At 45.9% G+C, this 24,689-nt stretch overlaps 1 protein-coding gene across 1 annotated transcript in view; it reads left to right on the forward strand.

The window, feature by feature from the left end:
* Window positions 1-24,689, forward strand: part of CDC23 (cell division cycle 23) — an 88,116-nt gene that overhangs the window by 38,658 nt on the left and 24,769 nt on the right. Inside the window, exons 3-4 of the mRNA XM_078652716.1 lie at window positions 22,504-22,641; window positions 24,637-24,679. Of these exons, the coding sequence (XP_078508842.1) occupies window positions 22,504-22,641; window positions 24,637-24,679 (181 nt within the window). The remainder of the gene's footprint in view (window positions 1-22,503; window positions 22,642-24,636; window positions 24,680-24,689) is intronic.

A 24,689-nucleotide genomic window follows, 5' to 3' on the forward strand; every position in this document is an offset into this window, starting at 1 on the left:
GGTTAATATAAAGTGCGAATAACAATGGAGAGCACGGACAACCTTGTCGCGTGCCTCTCTGGATGTTTATATTTTCGGATTCGCAGCCACCAGTCAGAATTCTTGCTTTTGGATCTACATAAAGGGCTTTTATTGACTTTATGAATCCCGGGCCGATGTTATTGATGGCTAATATTTCCCAAAGACACTGCCAGGAGACCCGGTCAAAAGCCTTTTCGGCATCCAACAAGATTAACGACATCTGACCCCTCTCTACTTTCATGATGTCGAAGAGAGATATTACTCTGCGTATATGGTCTGTGGTGCTTTTGCCTGGTATAAACCCGTGTTGCCAGGGAGACACTAGATGTTCAATGATCTTACCAAGACGATTAGCAAAGATTTTGGCGTATGTTTTGGAATCTGAGTTGATCAGTGAGATTGGCCGATATGATGTTGTTAATTCGGGGGGTTTATCCTTTTTCTTAAAGACAGCTATGTTTGTTTGTTTCCACGATTCAGGGGGTTTTCCATGCCACTGGATCCCTAAGAAGAGATCATACAGGAATGGGATAATTACTTTACCCAATATTTTATATAGATCTAGTGGTATCTTGTCTGGTCCCGCTGCTTTCCCTGCGGCTAATTCAGCTATTGCCAGCTCTACTTCTATTCTGGTGATTTCTTTATCTAGCTCTTTCTTTGTATCTCCATCAATGGTTTGTACCATGTTAGTCTCTCTAAGCCAATTGACTAAAAACTCTTTAGTTTCATCGATCGACCGCTTGTCTTCATTCTGATATAGTTTTTGGTAATAATCCTGAAAACATATAGCTATATCTTCCTGGGTGGTATATTTCTGGCCGCCATAGTCAATGCCTTGTATGAAGTTACGAGATTGAGTTTGCCGGGTTCTTAGAGCAAGATGTCTTCCTACATTTTCCCCTGTCTCATATATTTTATTGCGGTTAGCTTGGAGAGTTTCTGCTGCTTTTTGAGTTAAATCATTATTTATCTCGGCCTTAAGTATTAGGATCTTTCTCAGTGTCATCAGCCTGTTCACCATGATGTAGTTGGTTGGCGTGTACATGTTCTAGATTTATTAATCTGTTAGTTATTTGGGTATGTATCTTTTCTCGTTCTTTTTTACGGCTAGCAACAAAAGTGGCAGTCTCACCCCTTAACGCAGCCTTAAAACTATCCCATACAATCGTACGTGATGCACTATATTGATTTATATCGAAGAATTCTTTGGTCCATTGTGTAATATGCACTATGTATTCTTGATTGGCCAGTAGTTTTCGGTCAAATGTCCATTGTGGATAAACCCGGTTGTATCCAGGAACTTCAAATGTAATATAAATAGAGTTGTGATCTGAGATTGTCTTAGGGGCTTTAAAAATAAGAGCATTCAGGGCAATATCCATGGTTGTAAATATATAATCTATACGTGTATATTTTCTATGAGGATATGAAAAATAGGTATATCCCGGATCTCTTCTGTTTTTTAAAGACCATATATCTTGAAGATTATAGCTCTGAATTAAATTTAGTACTGCCCTGAATACTCTCGGTTTTCGGCCAGAGTAGTTGTATTGACTCTGATGGGGTTGAGGTTGATTAAATGTTAGATTAAAGTCCCCACAAAGAATTAGAGTGCCTGACCATGAAGCTAATTCTAATTCCAGTTCGATATATAGTGCAGGGTCATCAAGATTAGGACCGTAGATGGAGCAAATAGTAATGCCAATGTCTAGCTGAGCAATGGCCCATCTACCATGGATATCAGCTTTTTTACGTATTGGGGTACCTAGTCTTGTTCTTGCCAAGATTGTAACTCCTCTTGTTTTCGAGGTTTGTGTTGTTGTGAGCAATAAATTAAAGCCTGGTATTTTTAACTGACTTATCTCTCCTATGGGAATATGAGTTTCCTGTATGCAGATGATATCCCAGGAGCTGTGAGCCATTAATTGGGAAAATTGGACCCTCTTTCCTCTGTCATTAAGACCTGACACATTCCAGCATCCTAGGTTTAGCTTCCCCATTTAATTGTATTGTGTTTTAAACAGTATTTGTAAACCTTGCATGATATTGTATTGTTTCTCACTATTCCTTTAGTAATCTCGAGCCTGCTCATTTTACATTGCATTTTTCTTCCCCCACCCTGTTCACCCTGGTTCCCACCCGACACCCCCCTCAGTCCCCCCCCCTTGCACCCCCCCTGACCTCCCAAAAAGGGCAATATGACTCCATAAGAGTCTATAGTGATGGATTAGCATATTCCGACCAAAACTAGTGCAGCACGCAGTTCTAAGTGTATAGCAAAAAAGAACACTATAACGAGAGAAGAGAAAAAAATATATATATATAGTAGAAGTAAGAGAAGAGATAAGATAATATAAAGTAACAGATCTTAACCAATTCACAAGTAGCTATTTAGGTCCATCACATAGAATTACGAAAAAACCAGTAGTATCTCCCATCGATGGCTAAAAAAACGTAATTGTTTGTTCAGGAATCTTTCATAGGCTCTCTAGGTATTCTTTAGCCTTGATCTCAGATGTGAAAAATTTAGTCTGACCCTTATGAATTACTTTTAACTTGGCTGGATTGTTCAAGTATACTACCGCCTTCTTTTCTTGAAATGGCTTGATAAGTTGCCTGAGTCGCCATCTCCTTTCAACTGTCCAATGGCAGAAATCTGGGCGTACAAAGTAGGATATAGAATCTTTACTGCGGTGTTTATCTGGCGTAGCTTTTTCTGATATAGCTTGTCGAAGCAGGAAGTTCCCAAAATATACTAGGATTGCGCGCGGATATTTGCCAGTGGGCGCTGTAGGTTTTATAGACAGAGGAACCCTATGGGCTCGCTGTACCTCATAACTCCAGTCCCAGGTGTTAAGCTCGGGAAGGGTATCGCGAAAGAGTTGTATAATGAAGGAGCGACAGTTCTCACCCTCCACTTTTTCTGGCACCCCAAGAACGCGTAGGTTATTTCTACGAAGTCTATTTTCATAGTCTTCTAGCTTCCATCTAATATCTTGAACGCGTGCTTCGTTTGCTTCAACTCGCTCATTTGTAGCAGCAGCTTCTGTTTCATTTACTACGATCCGATCTTCTATGTCATTTAGTCTTTCTGTGAATGCGCCCATTGTCTTGGAGAGTTTACGAACTACACCCTGAACCTTCTGTAGTCCTGCTCGGGCTTTACGACTGTCTTTCGAGGTCTCCTCCCGATGAGATGCTATGGCTTGCAAGACTGTTTCCATTACTTGTGTCAGTGTGGCTCCCGGTGGATCAAGTTGCTCTCTGTTTGGATTCTGGTCTAAGGATAATACTTGAGGTTTTGCGATAGGGATCTGATTATGATTCAGGGTCAAAACAGTCGGGGTATAGTCCCATAACAGTTCATTAGCTCCGTGATGTCCAGCTTTTTTCTTTTTGAGTATGGTTCTCCTATCACGTTGTTCTTTTGGGGGGTTAATATCTGATTCTGAGCTTAAGTTGGAGACTGTGTCTTTCTCCACTTCATCAACTTCATCAAGCTCATCGGTATCCCCAGACCAGCTAATATCCTCCGAAAAAGAATAAAAGTCTGTTATATCCTTATCTGCTTCCAGCGCCTCATTAGAGTCTATGGGGTGGTCACTTATCGCTGAGCTGGCTTTTGATGCACCTGCATGAGAATTTAAAGCTTCTACAGTCTCTGTGACCTTTCTCTTTAGCGGTAGCTTGTGTTTTATTAGCCCACACTTGTAGGTCTGTATGTAAGTCTGTATTTAAGACTGCATTTAGGTTAGGTATCACACTCTGAGGCGAGGAGTCTGGCAACATCTCCCTGTTCAGTTCCAAGTTTAGTTCAGTGATATGGTTGACATCCTTATTGCTGTTACAGCCAGTCGCAATGGGAGTATTAACTGACCCGGCAAGCTCATTAGTGTCAATAATGTCAGTATCGTTAGAGGTTTCCGCTTGCATCTCTGGAGAGTCTAGAGAGTCTATATTGACTATTGTTTCAGTAGAAATACCGCTTGCCCCCTGTTTATACATATCTGATCTAGCAGGAGAAGCAGAAACAGGGTGAAGTGCCCGGCTTACCTCCGTGGTCATGGAATCGGGTCTCTCAGGAATAGGTTCAGCCTCTTGACTTTCAAGCGGTACTGGCACATTCTGATCTTCAGTTATCTCTGTCAGCTTTGCCACAGCTGCGTTATTTTCTTCGCCCCCTTCAACTGTTGACCTTGTAATTCCTTCCGAGGGGATGGTTAATTGTTTCTTCTGGTTATTTTGTTGCGCCTCTTTAGTCACTTGTTTCTGACTAGCGGCACGTTGAAACATTGTAATCACCGTTGGAGGAGCCTGCGCTGTAGCTTTGGCAGAGAGAGGTGCTGCAAGAGTTTTGTTAGAAGTAGCAGCTCTCTGGGCCGGTGTTCTCTCTGCCGCCGCCTCAGCTGTAGTATCGTGCGATTCTCCGCGCGTAGTACCTCGCTTACTGCCAGTTTCCTGATCCCGCAAAGCTTGACGCGCCGCCCTCGTCTTGGCTGCCGCCGATGCTACAGCGGCTGCATTTTTCGGAGCCATTGAACACTGTAGACACTGTGTGTTGGTGAGATTCACTGGCGTTTCAAGATCCGTGCTGGTTACGGAGTTTTCGAAGTTCGCGGAGCTCAACCACCACAGGAAACGTTGGTCGCCGACGGAAGGGCGGTTACCGATCAGCAGCCGTAGGACTGCATATCCGATCGCCGAGGAGAGAGAGCGACGCCCTTGCAGGGATCAGGCAGTCAGAAGGTATGATCCTTGGGCTGGCGGGCTCTGTAGTTTGCTCTATTCTTGACATCTCCTTGTTACGGCGTAGTACTTTGTGTAGTTTATCAGCAGAATTCACTTCTCATTTTTTTTCCCCTCTCTTGCAGCGGTTTAGTTTAGTTTAGCGGCATGCTCCACTGCTCTGGTCAGAGGCTGCTACCGGCGTCTAGCCTGACGCCGCCATCTTGCCCGTCGTTATTGGTTCCCTGCAGTAATGGTCTGTATGAGTTTGGTGCTGGGTCCCTTAGAGTGGCACAAGATGTGCTGCCGCACTTAGGGACCCTCTTTAGTACCTATGCCACTAAGTACCAGAGGTACCACTTTCTGGGGACTTGCATAGGTGCTAAAGGCCTGGTGACTCGGGGATCAAGTGGCCAGTTGTCTTGTTTTGATTAAAGAAAACTTGCACTGAGGACCTTGTTATCAGTAACCCAGTACACTTAAGTCAAAATTGCATCAAATACCAGGCAAAAAGTGAGGGGATTACTGCAACAAAAACCCATGCTGCTAGTTTTGAAGCCGGCTGCCGTTTCCTTTGACAGTTGAACTTTCGCTGTGCCGCCTGAACCAGCAAAGCTCCTGCTGAATTTGTAGCGCTATCTGGCAGCGCTTGTGCTTCATTGATTTTGCAGCGCTATCTGGCAGCGCTTGTGCTCCACTGCTCGCGTTTCCCGCTTCGCGGGAAACACTCGTTGTTGTGGGCTTGTTAGCCGTCAAGGAGGCCAGGGAACATCAGCGCCCACAAGTCAGCTGGGCTTGGAGAACCTCCCCGCCACGCCCCCCTCACCTGGAACAAATTGCGCTGAAGCACCGCTGAAGAGCGGAGTCCTATGCTGCTAGTTTTGAAGCCGGCTGCCGTTTCCTTTGACAGTTGAACTTTCGCTGTGCCGCCTGAACCAGCAAAGCTCCTGCTGAATTTGTAGCGCTATCTGGCAGCGCTTGTGCTCCATTGATTTTGCAGCGCTATCTAGCAGCGCTTGTGCTCCACTGCTCGCGTTTCCCGCTTCGCGGGAAACACTCGTTGTTGTGGGCTTGTTGGCCGTCAAGGAGGCCAGGGAACATCAGCGCCCACAAGTCAGCTGGGCTTGGAGAACCTCCCCGCCACGCCCCCCTCACCTGGAACAAATTGCGCTGAAGCACCGCGCATCGCGGGACGCGCGCGGGCGACGCCGGGCTAAGCCCGGGCAAAGGGCGGGCCCTCTGTGGCCCTCAGTGGCCGAGGTAGGCCGGGCCCTGGAATTTGTATTTTTTATTTTTTCAAAGTTTTTTAATGTTCTTATTTGTATGAAAATACGCAGACTGGTCTACTGATACGAAGTACGTTATCTGCTTGTGTGAGCGTCACCTTCTCCCCCTGTGAATTCATATTTTATTAATTGTGTTATTTATTTCGGACTGTGAACTCTGCTGTAGGACTAGTTTTCTCTCTGGTATTATGGAGGCAAAGAAATTACGCTCCGGGAAAGTTATATTGGAGAAACCTTGTATAAATCCTGGATCTATTCCCCTGAAGAAAAAGCACGAAAATAGTGTACTTTTGAAAGGTCAGATGCAGTTGGTACAAATCTGGGAAAAAAGCATGAATAAATCCCTAGAAGCTCCAATAAAAACTGATATAGACTTATTACCACAATCGGAACTGCAATCTAATATGGAGACAGATTATCAGTTAAATCCTATGATGGAAACAAATATGCCTTTTCAGAGTCAACCAGATGAAGTAATCCTCCCATTATGTACAGTAAACGGAGCTGACTCTGATCCCTTGTTAACAAAATCGCAAGCATCGCATTATAACACCCATAAGGGAAAAGACAATGTGGAGGAAGATATGGGTGATGCTTCTATTGCTACTAGCATCGATCTGGAACTCTGTGGACGATATGTGGACAAGAGATCTCTGACTCATCTCGTGGATAGTAAAACACCAGCTGGAGAAACGCCTTCAGGATTGCTACTATATAGCAGCACTCCTTCCATCAAATCCAATGATAACCTCTCAATGCAGAGTGATTTGAAATCTCCGCCATTTAATCTATCGGGGATTTGCGCTTTTACTTCATCTAGCTACCCAAAAAATGAGAAACCTATCTCTGAGTCACTCAAAGCACTTGAGCAAATCTTGTCCTCTATATTACTTTTACTTGGTAAATTTGCTGTGAACTCAGACTGTATTTTGTCTTCAGTTACTGAGATATTGCAGGTATTGCTGGCTAAAAAGGTTGAGAATGTGATTACTCCTTCTATTAACTCTATTGATCCTGTTGTCCAAAAAGATGTTGATAGCACTAATGTTGTGGGGGGAAATGCACCTTTGGGATCGTCTATAAAGGTTGATATTCATAAGCCCCCTAAGTTATCTACCTCATCTTCCTTCTTACAGAAAAAAGATCCAGTGCCGACTGGGAAGGAAGATAGTTTGGTAGAAGTGTCACAAACGGTGGGAAATGAATTTTTTCCCATCTTTATCCAGGATAAAAAAGAATTAGAAGGATCTTTGACGACTATTAGAGCTTTAAAAGTAAAAACTAGAGGGAAAAACAGGAAGCAGTTACGTAAATACAAAAAGAAAAGACCAAGGCAAATCATTTTTCAAAAACATATAATATCTGAAGTGCCTGATACTATCGAAAGTGGACACAATTCGATATCGGATACCCCCGTCAAAGAGGGAGTTGATTGTATTACTAACAATGTATGTGGGGGTACCCCGGCTGAACCAACTATGAGGGGGGTAGCTCCATGCCCCGTGGTAAATGCTCCTGATCCTCTAACTTTAACTACTGAAGACACTATAAACACGCCGATAGTAGCAAGGGTATTTAATCCATCTGCACCCATTTTTTGGCCACAACCTGAAGTAGTTAGGAATTAGATTACTCAGCCAGTAAAAAGTTCTTTTTTTAATGTGGATACTTTGTCATTGGATTTTCTCCCATTATTTGATTCAGACCTAAAACTGAACAGATCTTGGTTGCTTAACTGCTTTAAAGAGATAGAAAGCTTAAAACTAATTTTATCGAATGATATTGATCTAGTTCTCCCAATAAGGTCAATAAATGGGCAACGAACAAGGGTAAAGTTTTACTCTAAAATAATTACTAATCTTGTTCTTCAACAAGCGGAAGTTTTTCAATGTAGAGGAATTGACGTGTTACCTTATGTTAATAGTAATCTGTGTACTACCTCTAACGAAAGAAATATAAAGTTGGCTACTGGGCAGGATGATTATCCTACCTGTAATAAAGATTTAAAAATTTGGGTCTCCAGAGGTAAACGAATGGTTTCTCAGGTACGCCCATTACATGATAGCACAGATATTCCTTTAACAGAAGACAATCAGATGTGGAACTGGTTACCAGGAGTCTTATCAAACACCACATCGAATAACCCACGACTATCTTCACATCTTTAACACTCATTTAAAAATTGTCTCCTGGAATGCCGCCGGTTTGTCTAATTGCCCAGAGAAGTTTGACTTTCTATTTTCTTTAAATGCAGATGTGATATGTATCCAGGAAACATGGTGCAAAAATCTCCCATATGGAGGGAAAGATTATTTTGTCCTGGAGGCCCCGGCGACTCCCTCTAAAAAAGGCCATGCAAAAGGTGGAATTGCCTGTTTGTTATCAAACTCTCTACAATGGCAATTCTCCCATTATACGGACAATAGTAATCTTTTCCAAGCCATAACCATTACTAATCTAGCCTCAGCAGGCAAACGGTCTTCGTTTACAATTTTAAATGCCTATATTCCCCTGATGATAATTTTATCACAGTTTTTTTCAAAACCGTATTTATTAAGAGTTCATGCATAAATCGATACAGCCCTCCACAGTCAGGAGGAGACTGTCAACGACAGACAATGAAAAAGGCATAGCAGTGAACCCAGAGTTATAAAAAACATACCCCAGTCCCCTCCCAGACCACCCAAACCCAACCGCCCTACCACACCCCCCCCTACTACCCACCCCTTAACCCTCCCGAACCCAGTGCACGTGTTCACAGCGTAGCAACATAAGATGCAAAACAAAGGTGGAGTCAGCCAACAGTCTAAGGTACGGGGTCCACATTCAGGGCCAACACATCATCAAGATCAGCGGGGGGGTCGAGGTGCAGACCCCTGTAGTCCGCCCATCTTTTCCAAATTTTGTAGTGCTTCCGGGGACACCCTCTGGCCTCAAACAGGTAATTCCAGGCCCATAAGGAAGTCCAGTCCCGCTTTCCATGCACCAAGCGGGGGGGCACGAACGCTTTTCCAGGCCTGGGCCAGATCTCGCTTGGCCACCACTAGTCCCAAAAGCAGCAGGTGACGTTTGTAAGCATTGCCCCCAACATTTTCCAGGATATGAAGGAGACCCAGCCTAGGGGTACGGGGCAGGTCCCACCCCAGCACCTCCGAAAGACAGTCCCAAACTCCCGCCCAGAATCTGGTCAGCCTCCCGCAGGACCACACAGTATGGAGAAGCGTCCCTCTCTCAGCACCACACCTCAGACACTCCGGGGCGGCTATAAGGCCCGCCCGCCACAGCCGTTCTCTAGTATAGTAGGCCCTGTGAAGGTACTTAAACTGAATAAATCTGAGACGGACAGCTATAGCAGCTCCCCGGGGGGATTCAAGCGCCTCGCGCCAGTCATCATCATCCAAGGGGCCAATATCAATCTCCCAGGAGGCCTTCAACGACGAGAGGGAAGGGGAACAGTGTGTAACCAAGGAGCGATATATCTGAGAAACCTTTTTGTCGCCTAGGTCACCCATAAATAGTTTAGCCTCGATGGGACTGAAATCAGGGAGTTGCTCCAAGCCCACCAGACTCGGGCCAAGGGCATGACGGAACTGGAGGTACCGGAAGAATTGGGACTTAGGCATATTGAATTCAGAGCTAAGGTCCTGAAAGGACTTAAGCGCAGTACCGGAGAGAACGTGACCAAGGGACGAAATCCCCATCGCGTCCCAGCCGCCAAACCCGGTAAGGGAAGCCAGCGCCGGGAGCAGGCCATTATGCCACAACGGCGTCTCGGCCGTCAGTTTGCCCCACCACCCCATACGATGCAAAGCTTGCCGCCAGACCGCGAAGACCACCTGAGTGACCCTCGGCAATATCCTCCTCCGCCTGGCCGAGTACAGCAATGTGTGGAGCGTGGCACCGCCCATCAACGAGTGCTCTAGAGCATAAGCCGGATCACTACGGTCCCCATACCACCACTCATTGAGCACGAGGAGGTGGGAGGCTTGGTAATAAGACAGGAGGTCCGTGGACGCCAAGCCGCCACTGTATGTAGAGAGAAAGCAGGTACGTAGCGCCACCCGAGAGGCGCCCCCGGCCCACAAGAACCTACCCAACACCGAGTTGACACTCCGGAACCATTGTGGGTCGATTCTATAGGGATGATTCTGCAGTTGGTAGAGGAGCCGAGGCAGGGCAACCATCTTAAAAATTGCCGACCGCCCATAGATGTTAAGGGGCATACGGGTCCAGGCCTTAACGTCCATCTGGACCCTATCCCACACCGGCCGAATGTTCCGATCCCATGCCACCGCGGCCGAGGCCGAGAGGAAGACGCCCAAGTACTTCATGCCCTCGACCACCACCCGGAGGGACGCAGCCCATGGGCAGTGCACCGCGTCACTCCCCAGCACCCACAAGGTCGACTTATGCGGGTTAAGAAAAAGCCCTGACGCCAGACCAAACTCATGCATGATCTCAAGAACGCGAGGGCCCGTACGATGCAAGTCAGTCATAAAGAAAAGCACATCGTCTGCATATAAGGCAACGCGGTCCGTGTGGTCCGCCCCCCATACAAAGCCCCGATAGAGCGCGTCCTGGCGCACCCGGGCGGCCATAGGTTCCATAGCCAGCGCGAAGAGGTACGGGGAGAGGGGACATCCCTGTCGGGTGCCCCTGGCCACAGGGAACCGCGCAGAGACCGCCCCAGAGACACGTACCGAAGCGGTGACATCTGTATAGAGCAGTTTTACATAGGAAATAAAAACCGGTCCCAAGTTCAGTAGTGGTAGGAGAGCAAAGAGATAGGTCCAGCTGACCGAGTCAAAGGCGCTATCAATGTCTGCCAACAACAGCGCCGCTTGTTCCCCGGTGGTTCCGATCGCGTCCAGCGCGGCCTGGGCCCGCCGAATGTTGTGCCGCGTCGCCCGGCGTGGCATAAAGCCCGCCTGATCCGGGTGGACAAGGGTTGAGATGTGCGGGAGGAGGCGATTCGCAAGCGCCTTGGCCAGGAGCTTGGCTTCAAAATTAATAAGGGAGATGGGACGGTACGACTCATGGCGCTCGGGGGGCCTGCCCGGCTTTTGAAAGACCACAATCTCGGCATGCCGCCAGTCCGGGGGGAGGGTGCCACGCTCCCGCGCCAGTTCCAACGCCCGCCTGTAATGTGGCCCAAGCTGTAGGTGGAATGTCCGATAGAATTCGCTGGGGAACCCGCTCGGCCCCGGTGCCTTACCCGCGTTTAATTGACCCAGTGCGTCGCCTAATTCCTCCGCCGTCAGGGGGATCTCCAGAGCGTCACGAACATCATCGGAGACCGCCCGCGGATGGACCGCTGCGAGGTATTCCTCAATGCCATCGGAGGAAAGGCTCTCCCGAGGGGCATACTGATGTTCATAATGGCGCGCAAAGCTCGCCGCAAGGATCACGGGGTCTGTAATCGCCACTCCAGTATCGTCAACAAGCCCCGGCAAGGTGATCGGCTGCAGAGTCTGCTGACAAAGCCTATGGAGCATTGTGCAAGACTTGTCGCCCCACTGGTACACCCTACTACGCGTAGCCAGCCACGCCTGGCGTGCCTCATCTAATAAGACCGAGGAGTAAGAATTTTATCACAGTTTTAAAGCGTATGTTTTCCTATGTTAAACAATTATTAGAGGAGGATCGCCCCCCATATATATTACTGGTGGGGGACTTAAACAGCAAAGTGTCTAATTTCACTTTAGACCTGTTTAGAAATAAATCTAAGGAAGAAGCTTACAATATACCTCAAGCACTCCTGCCCACTAAAATAAAAACTAATAAAAGAGGTAAGATTCTCCTCGAGGAACTTAGTTACCTAGAGGGACTTATCATAAATGGCAGGATGCCTTCTGATACTCCTGCTAACTATACACATGGATCCGTTAGAGGTGAATCTATTTTGGATTACGCAATTACGGACTATGATATGTTCTCTTTCTTTAAAGATATGGTGATCTCTTACTCTCCCTTGAGTGACCATAAAATTATTAATATAACTGTCTCATTAATCCCCCCTGAAACTAATCCCTGGTCTCTAAAGAATAGAGGTCTCTCTATTAAGTGTAAGTCAAGTAGATGTTATTGGGGATCTACCAATATCAAGGATGTACAAAACATTCTTGCCCAAACGCTACTAGAACTAGACCTTTGGCAAGGTACGGAATTCCTTCATCTTGAAAATCTCCTCAAAAAAGTCACCGCAATGGTTAGGACTAAGGGAAATCCTAAAAAGATACATTTTTCTCCTAGCCCACTACTAATATTAAATAAAGAGATAAATAAACTTGTCAGGAAACAATTCCTTAATAGATATAGGGAAAATGAGTATCAGTTAGCTGTATTAAAAAGGAGGGTAAGACTGAGATCTAAGATAAAAAGAGAAAAAGAAGATTCTCTATGGATCAAACTAAGAGAGGCTTCGACTTACAATAAATCTAGAGATTTCTGGTCCATAATAAGGAAAGGATGTGGCTCAATAACAACTCCCACTCCAATCGCTATTTCAGAAGATGTCTGGACTCTATTTGTGACCACCTTATATGCACCTAATGGTGCAGGGGGGGATACATGGGATCCAGGCCCAAATAGTGACCATAAAATGGAACTTCCTACTGAGAAATCCATAGCTACCGCGATAAAGAGTATGCGCTCTTCCGGAGCTATGGGTCCTGACGAACTGCCCATGTCTATAATTAAGCAAGATGTTACCATCTGGAGTAGGATTCTTCTTCCAGTATTTCAAGCATGCTTTAAATTACGAACAGTCCCCGACTCTTGGAGGGGAAGTAGATTAATCCCAATTTTTAAAAAGGGTGATCGGGACAAACCCTCTAACTATCGTCTAATAGCTTTATTGGACTCAATAGGAAAAATTTTCGCTAAAATTCTTTTAATATTAATAATGGAATGGGCAGATTTAAATGGTATTTTACCCATGGAACAGACAGGATTTCGAAAAGAGCATGGAACTTTAGATAATTTGACACTATTACAGGTGATTATGGATAAATATGCTCGTGTTCGAGGTGGTGGCGTATACGTAGCATTTATAGACTTCTCCACGGCGTTTGACATGGTGGATCGTTCAACGCTATGGAGAAAGTTGGCTGCATTGGGTATGCCAGGATATTTGCTCGAACTAGTTAAGTCTCTACACTCGAACACATGGTGTAAGGTGCTACTAGGCGGAGAGAGGGGTCTCTCTCAATCTATCCCCTCCCTGAATGGATTAAAACAAGGGTGCATATTGGCGCCCATATTGTTTTCTTTGTATACGGCTGACTTACCATCTTACATTGCAGTCTGTGAGGGATTAGCCCCGACAATTGGAGGGTCAGCCATATCGATTCTAATGTATGCGGACGATATACTTGTTTTAGATTTGACCCCGAAGGGTCTATCTAATCGTCTACACGCATTGAATCAATTTGCTGAAGCACACTATATGAAAATTAACAGTTCTAAAAGTAAAATCATGTGCATCTTTGGTAAGAAGAAATGCAGGTCTGGTAGCTATAATTGGACTATTAGCGGACAAAAAATTGAGGTGGTTAAAACCTATACGTTTTTAGGCAAAATAATATCTGCTAATCTTAGTGAGAAGCCTCATATTGAACATAACTCACGTAAAGCGCTGGCCCATGGTATGGGGTTATGTTCTTTGTATAACGCTACCGGGAAGAGGCATTTCTCCCTCTGTCTGGATGTATTTAGAGTGAAAATTCCTGCAACTCTTCTATATGGAATTGAACTAGTGGAGTTGAAACAATGGGGTTTTATGCAAAAAATAGAAGGAAAGGTACTAAGAAAAATCTCTTCTCTTAACACAGCCTGTTCTACATCTTCATGCAGGCTGGAATTCGGACTTCGAAGTTGTTGGGCCCAGGGGTTGGTTGCCCTCGTAAGATGGGTAGCCTGTTTGGCCAGAGGTAAACCGGGGACCTTAAGAGAAATTATTAAAAAGGAACTCTTGGGCAACTTTAACGAGTTCTCGCAGTTGGTAAAAAACTTTAGAAAAGCGGTATCGCTGCTCGAACTGGATGAAAGCACGTTATTCTTACTTTCACCATCTGAACTAAAGTCTAAATTAAAAAGTACGTCCTGGGAACTCTGTTATAAGTCGGATATACTAGCCCAACCTAGACAAAAAGAAAGGGTAGCCCTGGTAAAAACATATACCCCAAAATTAGCCCAACAATACCTTATCTGGAATATTCCCCATAGTGTCCGTAGATTATGGTACCTTTTAAGACATAATTTGCTTCCATTTAATATACTTTTAGCAAAATGGTACGGGATATCTCCTCTATGCAATTTTTGTAATAATGCTGTACAGGACCGTAATCATGTCTTGCTTATTTGTCCTGTATTGCGCCCATTGCGCCATAAATGGTTGAAACCAATTTGTTTACAATTGGGAATTGTAAATGTAAAAATGTTCTTCCATGCACTTTATTGCCCCCCAAATGAAATGGTTTGTTCCAGAATTTTTAAAAAATTTTAAAGGGATTTTAGATATTTATTAATGAAATACAGGGAGATGTTGATGATTGCTTTACTCGCAGATAAGTAGTGTTTCTTTTTACTTGTTTTATGTTGTCATTTATTCATCATTTGTATGTATAATTGTGTGTATAATTTTATGTGGCCCTCAACGAGAGCCAAAACATAATAAACTTTGACTTGACTTGACTTGACTTGACAAAAACCCAGTTTCTTACAATAAGGAATAACATGTTGGGGGGGCGCTAGAGGGCGCACGAGCTGAATGGCCGCACTTTAGTGAGGCTCCGGCAGCCCGGCACTTTTATCCTTCGTTATCCTGTTTACCCTGCACCAACCCGTCCGAAAATCCCCACGATGAGCGAGTGAGTGTTCCTTGACACTCGGCGAAAGTTTGGCGGCTCCACCTTCAAAGGAAGCGAAGTTACGGCAGTTTGAATATCTGGCCCTGAAGGCACCCTGCGACTGTGGAGCCCTGAGACGGGTCGGAGACTAACGCGACACCGAGGCACACCACGAGGCGACTGGGCCTGCGGAGTGGGGACGGGCGGTTTTCCTCGTTCCTCCAGTGGAGTGGGTGGCGGCTCCGCTCCCTTGCCCTCCCCCTCTGAGGGCCTGCTGGACAGAAGATAGCGTTTTGGTGAGGATCCTTGGGCACAGCCGGTTTGTGTGGCTGCGGGTGCAAACTAGTGCTGAGAGTGGCACTTCTGACTTTGAGAGACTTGGACCCGTCGACGCGCCTGGTGAGTTGCGAGGGCGCCGGAGCGAGGACAATCAGCACCTCCGCACATTGTGCGTCTCGCTTTAGCCTGTAGACCGACAGCGGGTGAGCTCCGCAGTGAGGTGCCTCCCCCCCCCCCCCCCCCCCCCCCCCCCGCATGCCTGACGGTCCCAAAGCTTGAACGCGAGAGGCGCTCCGGTTCCTCGTGCCCCGGGGGGGGGGCCTGGTGGCACTGCCGGTTGCGTTGTGATGATATTGCTACCGGCGTTCACTGCTCAGTTACAGATGCCAGCCCAGACATAGCGATTTCCCTCCCTACGAACTCCTACTGTGGATGCATCCGAGGCTTCCTTAGTCGACAGTTGGCGCAAAGGAGGCAGCACAACTGCGAAGCACCACCACGCTGTAGAGGGGATCCCCGTTCCACTACAGGCTGCGCCAGGTAGGATCAACCTTCATTTACGGCGTAGCGCTTTTAACTCCTCGGCGCTATGGGGAAACCAGACAACAAGCAGCCCAAGCTGCAGTTTGAGCCCGTTCCGCAAAGGAAAGTAACGAGGACTGGGGTGGACAGTGACCAACCTCGGAGTCCAGCTGCGGAAGTGTCCAACTCGGCCCCCACGGTGCCGGACATTGCCACGATGCTGCAGGAGATGCGCCAGGGCTTTGCCACTGTCGTCGACAAAGTTGACAGACTCTCAGCCAGAATGGACGGCATAGTCCAGAAAATGGATATTCACGAAGAACGTATTACCGAAGTGGAGCGTCGAATATCCGAGAATGATGACACCACGGTGGCGCATACCTCGAGACTCTCAAGAATGGAGAATGTGCTGCGTGTGATTGCCGCCAAAAATGAGGAGTTGGAAGCGAGGAGTCGAAGGAATAACATTCGCGTAACGGGCATTCCAGAGTCGACCAACACGGGGAAAATGGAACTCTACATTGAGAAGATACTCATGGCGGCGGTGGGGGCCGAGGTCTTCTCTAACCAATTCATAGTTGAGCGTGCTCATCGCTCCCTCCGGCCTAGGCCCCAGCCAGGAGCACCGCCGAGACCCATCATTGCGCGCTTGCTCAACTATAGAGATCGAGATGCGGCGCTCCGAGCGGCGCGGGCGAACCAGAACCTCACGCACGATGGAGTAACATTTTCTATTTACCCTGACTTTACCCCAGTGGTACAAGAACAACGGCGGAAATTCCTTACTGTTAAGAGGAAACTTCGGGATCTGCACATTGACTATGCCCTTTTATACCCAGCCAAACTGCGAGTTACCCATCAGGGCACACAACATTTTTTTGTCAACCCACAGCAAGTTGAGGATTATATTAAAACTTTGCCTAAACGTGGACGGCAACCTACAGATGCTGAAGGCCAGCATGACTCGAGTTCTGACTAGAAGGACTACTGCTCTTTGTTGCTGAGATTAACCACGCTGTTGGAACATGGTACTTGTTTTGTTACGTGGTATGGTGTTACTACTGTATATGGAGACTGCGATGGCTTTGAAGGGTACCACGGACGGGTACTGGACTGCAGGTGGTAACGTATGCCGGGCACCCCCCTACCCCCCCTTTCCCCTCTGGATAGAGACTTCAGGGGCGGACTTCTACGGAGCGGGAGGAATGGGGGGTGGACGGACGTGCACCTTGGATGACCCCTAATGGGTATACCCCAAGACACTTGTTTCTGTTTCTAGTGATGTTCGGGTGGTTTGGGCACCTGCTGGGTGGGGGGAGGGCTTGGGATGCTGGCAAGTTGGGGATGCTTCAGTGGGTGGGGGGAGGCGGGCGGGATGTTTTGCATGGGAGGAATGCAGTTAGCAAGGATTGTATCTTCTTAGATGTGCTGCATAGTTGTCACGAGGTGAGATGGGAGGTGACTGCTCCTGCTATTTCTGCGCGCACTAGTTGCTTGCTGGGATATATTGTGAGTGGGCGGGAGGGATGCACTGTTGGGGGAATTGTTTGGTTTATGTTCAATGCATGTACGACGGGTATCGAAGAGCTGCTTCTAGGTTTGGATATGGGATTGTTCAACTGCGTCGAGGATGAGTGTGGGCTAGATATGCGATGTGTGCGCTCTGCATTGAAGCGAGACACCGGTGAGGGCGGGGGCACTGCCGGTCTTCTGTGCCCTTTGCTCTCCCTGGGGCGCTCTGGGCACCTGTGGTTCGTGGTGGGACCGCTACTTACTGGTGGTGAGTGCGCCATTCAAGGCACCTCGATTTTTGGTTCATATATCCAATTGCATACATGGGGGACACACACTTGAATATAATCACATGGAACGTGAGAGGGCTGGGTGATCCTAGGAAAAGACTGCAAATACTGGGCTATCTTGATCGTCATAATATTCATATTGCTTTCCTCCAGGAAACGCATTTCAAGCCGCATGGATTACCCTCCTTTGGGAAAAGATGGGCCTCATATGCAGTGTTCTCGTCATATTCCTCTTATGCACGGGGTACGGCTATTTTGGTAAAAAGAAACACGCCTTTCCATTTGGCGGGCTCTAAGACAGACTCACAGGGGAGATTTTGCTTGATGTGGGGCCGACTGCGCCGTATGGCTGTGACACTGACCTGCTGCTACGGACCTAACGTGGATGACCCACAGTACTTTACTGATATGTGGGCAGCAATTGTGGAAACTGGACCGCAGCATCTCATTTGGGGGGGTGATTTTAACATGTCCATAGACCCTGCCCTAGACAGGTCACACCCCGTCCCCCATCATTATACCAAGGGGAGGGAGGTTCTTCGTGCAATGATTGAAAGTAATCTCTTAGACGCATGGAGATCTATGCACGGGACACAGGGGGAAGGTACACATTTCACTGCTCAGGCGAGGTCATGGGCCAGACTGGATTATATACTGTTGACGCCCCAACTTTACACATCACTTGTGCATTCGGCGCATCTCCCCAGAACATATTCAGATCACTCGCCAGTACTTATCACATTGCGGGGCACTGAATTGGGCCCCCCTGTCACAGCATGGCGTATGCAGCCCAAGATGCTACTAGATACCGAATTCCAAGAATTTTTTAAACGTAACAAAGATTCAGTACAGGATGTTGAGACTATATGGGATGCATTTAAAGTCACGCTCAGAGGGCTTTGCATGTCGAAAGGTTCTGGGGTGCTTAAAAGTATCTTGAATAGATTGAAGTCGTTGGAGTCAGACCTTAGAAACGCGGAGGATACACTCCGAATTTGCCCTGGGAGTGATACACTACAGGTGATTCGGGATAAGTTATCGGAGTATACTGATGAAGCTGCACGGGAGGTGAAGTTCAGGAACAAACACTGGGTGGCCAGAAGATATGGGGAGGGCGAGAGACCCGGGAAGGCCGCAACGATCAGACTTATGCGTTCGCCTACTGTCATACTTGAATTGGAGACGGCAGAAGGGTTACTGCTCAGGGACACCACTCACATATTAAATGAATTTGTAGGACACTATAGTACGTTGTATTCCTCGACTAGAATAGGAGAACTAACACTAGATGACTACCTGGCAGATGTATCATTGGGATGGCTGAGCGATTCACAGAGAGCCTTTCTAAGTGCCCCTTTCAAACTAGATGAAGTGAGGGAGGCTATCATGCACATGAAGTCTGGTAAGGCTACCGGGTTAGATGGAATTCCGATTGAATTTTATAAGTCCTTTACAGATTTCATGGCACCGGTGCTGCGCGAAGTGTATGAAGATGCTTTGGAGGTTGGTCACCTCCCTGCCTCCATGAGAATGGCCCTCATTACGTCCCTCCTCAAGCCGGGGAAGCCTGCTAACAAATGTGATTCGTATAGGCCCCTGTCCCTACTAAACTGCGACGTGAAGATTCTCGCCAAATTGATTGCTGCACGCCTTAGCCTTCTATTGCCTGACATAGTACTCCCGGATCAGGCTGGATTTGTTCCGGGCAGGGCAACGTCGCATAACCTCCGCACCTTTTTTTCAGTCTATGATTCAGTTCATGAGGACCTGCCAATGGCGGCTATTTTTTTAGACGCCACTAAAGCGTTTGATTCATTGGAGTGGGATTATGTCTTCCGAGTACTCGAACGCATGGGCTTTCCACTTATCTTCATATCCTGGATTAGATTGTTATATACGAGCCCGGAGGCCAAGGTCCTCATTAATGGCAAATTGTCCTCGGCATTCCCGGTCTCCAGGGGGACCAGACAGGGCTGCCCCCTCTCCCCGCTCCTGTATGCCATCGCCACAGAACCCCTCGCAGCTAAACTACGTCAACATCATCGGGATAGTGTGTTGCGCTGTTTTCAAAGGCAGATACTAATCTCAATGTATGCCGAAGACATTACGTTATATGTTCGTCACCCTTCTGAGAACCTGAATCCCATCCTTAGGGAGTTCATACGGTTTGGAGTTCTCTCCGGCGTCCAGATTAACTGGACGAAGTCTTGTATTTTCCCACTTACCGCCTCGACACATCGATTTGCATTGGACTATCCGCTTGCCTGGTGTGAGGGAGATTTTAAATACCTGGGAATACACGTTGAAAAAGATAGGGAGGCGTTGATTCGGGCTAATTACGGCACGGTGATGGATAAAATCAGTGATAATATCTCCAGGTGGATTGCCCTCCCCTTGTCCATGGCCGGAAGGGCCTCCCTAATTAAGATGGTGATACTCCCCCAGCTCCTATATCTCTTTCTGAACATACCATTCCACCCTGGTGCCTTTTTCTTTCGGCTGCTACGCACCGAATTGATTAAATTAGTCTGGGGCGGGAAAACACCGAGACTCAAATGGGAGATCCTTATCAGGCCTTACTCACAGGGCGGCTTTGGCATTCCGGATTTCGAACTTTATTACCGCGCAGTCCAGGCCCACTTTGCTTACTTCTGGGTACGACAGCCTAGATATATGCCTCAATCGGCGGTTGAACACTGGCTAGCCCACCCAATTCCACTAGAAGGTGCCTTCTACTCCCCGATAGAAGGCAGAGATAAGACCCCCAATACAGTATTGAGCACCGTAACTGCGTGGCGACACATAAGCTCAAGACTTGACCTGCAGCTCCTATACGCCCCATTGTTGCCTCTGGCTTATCACCCACAGTTACCGCTTTTACAAGAAGCAGGTTTCCAGAAACTACTGAAGAAGATACATGTCCAGACATGGGGGGGATCTGTACCATAATGGCAAGTTTCGTTCCAGAGAACAGCTATATGAAGGGATACAACCGACACCGCTAGATGTGTTTTATTATGTCAGACTCAGGCACGGTTTGCGGGCGGTTACACCTGACTTCCCACATGAACCTCCTATACTTGTCCCACTGCAGAACATTCTTCTGCATGATAATCCCAACAAACTGGTATCCACACTATACAAATCGATCCGTGCTGATATGGACTATGAAGCCTTGCCGGCCAGGGAGAAATGGAATCAGGAGTTAGCCATACTGCTCACTGACAGACAGTGGGATTTCTGTCTGCAGCAGACGGAGCGCATATCATCCAGCAGTAGATACAGGATTATTCACTACAAATTCATACACAGATTATATCACACACCGGCACGACTGCACAGATTCCAGTTAAGGGCCACTGACAGTTGTGATAGATGTGGAGCTCCGGGGGCTGATTTCTTGCATGGGGATGTGATCACGTGCGCCACTATTGGGATCAAGTTTTTCAGGCCATATCCAAAATGATTCACACGTTGGTAAACCCGTCCCCGATCTTGGCACTGCTGGGTTATGTGGAACAGCTTCAGGCAGCCTACCGCAGGTATGTGGCACTTGCTATGCTGTTGGCCAAGCGTAGAGTGGCGTGCAGGTGGGGGAGGGGAAGGGCCCCCAAATTCAAGGATTGGGTACAAGACATGGTGTACTGACAAGAACAATTGCATACCTACTCTGAACTGTTACCTGTCACCTCTAGACCTACTGACATATGGGCTCCGCTAAACTGCTATTTGCTGGAGATGGCTGCGGAGGAGGCCTGTGATTGATGATTTGGGTATTGCGCTGATGGGACACTGTTGAAGCCCACATGGGCAATGACAAAGGGGAGAATGTGGAATGCGGATGGGCTCTCAATTGCTGGCGTCACTGTCCCCCCCCCCCCCCCTTTCTCACTTTGTGGGCTGCTTCTGCCACCTGCGTGGGGACTTCAATCTCGAGTGTTGCTGTATAATTAACTGTTATATGCTATGTTTATGGTAGATGGAACCGTTCCCTCTGCGGGTGACAATGGCCCCTCCGGCTCTACTATGCTATATGTCGAGATGTGCAGTGTGTGGTATACCATACCTTGATGTAGGCCCACCTCTGTACTGACGCATGAATTCTTCCAACTTCTAGATTAGATCCCGCACATGCTAAAGTTTAACAAAAAATGTAAGAAAGTGAGACGAATTGACTGTTCATATGGAATATGCATACTGTCATTAGGTTCGGATAACATCTGTGAAGCACTATATATGAAGTATTTTTTTATGCATCATACCATCCTAAGTATCTATACCAATAGCGGCCAGCCTCCGGGTTGTAGGCGTGACGCTGTGTACACCTGACAGTAATTAATAAACGTCTTGCACCAAAAAAAAAAAAAGGAATAACATGTTTTTTTTCTCCTGGAAGAGTAGGTATCCTTACAAATAATCACTACTTATTTTTAGCTCTCATACCTTAGCAAGTTGTTTAGAGATTGGTGACATGACTGTCCTTTCGAGTCTGTCATGAGTGTTCCTCCCCATGCTCTACTGTTGAATATGTGGGTTCTTGCCCATTCTCCACTACACCCAGCCCCCAAAATCATCTATTTAGGTTAGTTTGCTACACATTAAAAATTTCTGGACATGTTTGTCATATTTTGAGACGTCTGTCGACTGCAGCTGCATTTCCTCATACCGCACACTTGTACCTGTGCTGGTAGCCACTCGGTTCTGCAGGGCTTCTCTTAGAGCCCATTTATTTATTAATGATAAGTTTTTATTTTGCTTTTAAATTTGAATTGGGGAAGGCTGAATTTCCCCCTCCAACTTCAATAAAAAGGGCAAAGTCTGTGCCCAAAATGCACCTATTCAATTTGTATATACTCTCTGGGGACTGAAGGAGGTGCAAATGTCCAGTTATGTTTTAATATTTGCTAATGGCAAATGTTTAAAAATGAAATTGTGACAATGTGTTTAGTTGAATGCTTATAGAAGCTGAAAGTGTTTGCTACTGCTCATTCATGCGTGGCATTTCTTTCCTCCTAGGACGATGCTTTTGATCTTGATGCCTACACATTAGCAAAGTCTTACTTTGACCTGAAAGAATATGACCGGGCTGCATATTTCTTGTACAACTGCCACAGCCAGAAAGCATACTTCCTGTATATGTACTCTAGATACTTGGTAAGTTTATTCTTAATATAGTTTGTGAATAATACATGCTTTGTGAGATCACTTCCTTTATTAAAGATTTTTGTTGGTGTCCTTTCTTGAGCAATAGATGCCTGTTAAGATGATGTCCTGTATAATAGATTCTTAGGAAGCCCTTTGTCTAGTGCTTCTGTGATGTCTCATTCTATGAGGTTAGCTTAATAACTGCAGTCAGTTTGGTATTTTAGCCATTCTTCTCCTACCCAACCGTATAATAATATATAAGGATCCCTGTATTCCATGTTTGCAGATAAATACAGACAGAAAACCATTTGGTTTCCTGTCTGTTTTTATTTTTAAATGTGGAGAAAAAAGGAAATTGGTTTGCTATCTGTGTGATTCAAAATACTGACTGCCAGGCCAAAAACTGTGTGGATTGATGGATATGGGTGTTAAAAAAGAAATGGATTTTAGTAAAGAGGCTTTGAACAGCAGTAGATCCGCCCAAGGTTGATACAGAAATGTGCATATTTTCATATAAGTGCCTTGATTTATCTTCTGTGAGTGCACTTGCAAGAAAAGGGAACCTCCCCTAAAGAGTAACTAAGGTCAGGGAGAAAGGGGAGATTGAGAAAAACAACTGAGCAGAAAAAACTCCCCTGTGACCTATATTGCTTTACGAACACAGATTGCATCTGGTATGGGTATAGACAAAATCACATGGATACAAATACACAATCGTGTGGTATAAATCTGATTATTTATGATATCTTTTTAGCTAATAGTTTATAATCACTATTGTTTACCCAATCAATGTCATTGAACCATCATACAACAATATTTTTATGAACACATTTTTTTCTCTTTTTTTATACAAATAATATCCTTATATTTCTTTAAAAAATTGTATATAAATCCTTACAAAAATGTAAGCCCCCTACAACATGAACAGCACTATATCCTTAACAACCACACTTCATTCATTCAGCAACAAACGTTCACAATCATTGGAAATACATATATACATCAGGATGTAAAGAGAAGACACAGATGTACAGGGGCTCTAAAACTAATTTGAGGTGACCATATACAACACGGTCTGGGCAGATGATGTATGATGTTTCAATGACACATTGATTGTGGAAACAAAAGTGATTATAAACTATAAGCTAAAAATATATAATAATCCGATTTATATTACACAATTGTGTATTTGTATCCATGTGATTTTGTCTATACCCATACCAGATACAATTTGTTTTCGTAAGCAATATAGGTCACGGGAGTTTTTTCGGCTCAGTTATCTTATGTGAGTGTTCATATCATTAAAACCTGGCAAACATTCAAGCATGAGGGAGTATTTATCCGTTAAATAAATGTGGAATTATACTAGTTTCAACCTAAATATGGACAAATACAGATACAATTAACAAAAAATAAATATGGATAAATGCAGACGGAAATGTAAAAAAGAAAAAAAGTACAATACAACCGGGAGCCCTAATCATACATCAAAGTCCTATTTTCCTTTTGAAGACCGAGCAACCTGAGATAGCTGATATACAGGAGCAGGAACACTTATGAGGCCTCACATTTCTCAGCCTTGCTACCTCTTCTCTAGATTTCTGATTGCAAATATTGTTATCCTTCATAGACCTGGAAAAGAGGCACTGTGCACGAGCGCTGTGTGTGGAAGCTGTGACTTTGTATTTGTCAAGTAAAATGTTTTGTCCAAACTAGGCATAACTCTTTGAAAATTAATGGAAACATATAATGTTTGAATTATTAGTGAATCTTTGCCAAGTTTTCTGCCTGACAGGTAACCTCAAAAAGAATGTGCTGTCCAGTTGTACCAACATAAGTTCATGAAGCAGGTTTAATACTTTAAATGAAGTGGTATTATCCGATTTTCTGTTAATTAGCAAGCATGCCCATCACAAATGTTGTACAGATCTGGGTGGCACTCTAGAGAATGGGGGTATAAGTTGTACAACCACATGTAATGATTGTTTCTTGTACTCCCTTCAGTCAGGAGAGAAGAAGAAAGATGATGAGACAGTGGACAGTCTTGGTAGGTGCTT

This window comes from Lissotriton helveticus, chromosome 7 (genome assembly GCF_964261635.1).
Source record: "Lissotriton helveticus chromosome 7, aLisHel1.1, whole genome shotgun sequence".
In the NCBI taxonomy this organism is placed as follows: Eukaryota; Metazoa; Chordata; class Amphibia; order Caudata; family Salamandridae; genus Lissotriton; species Lissotriton helveticus.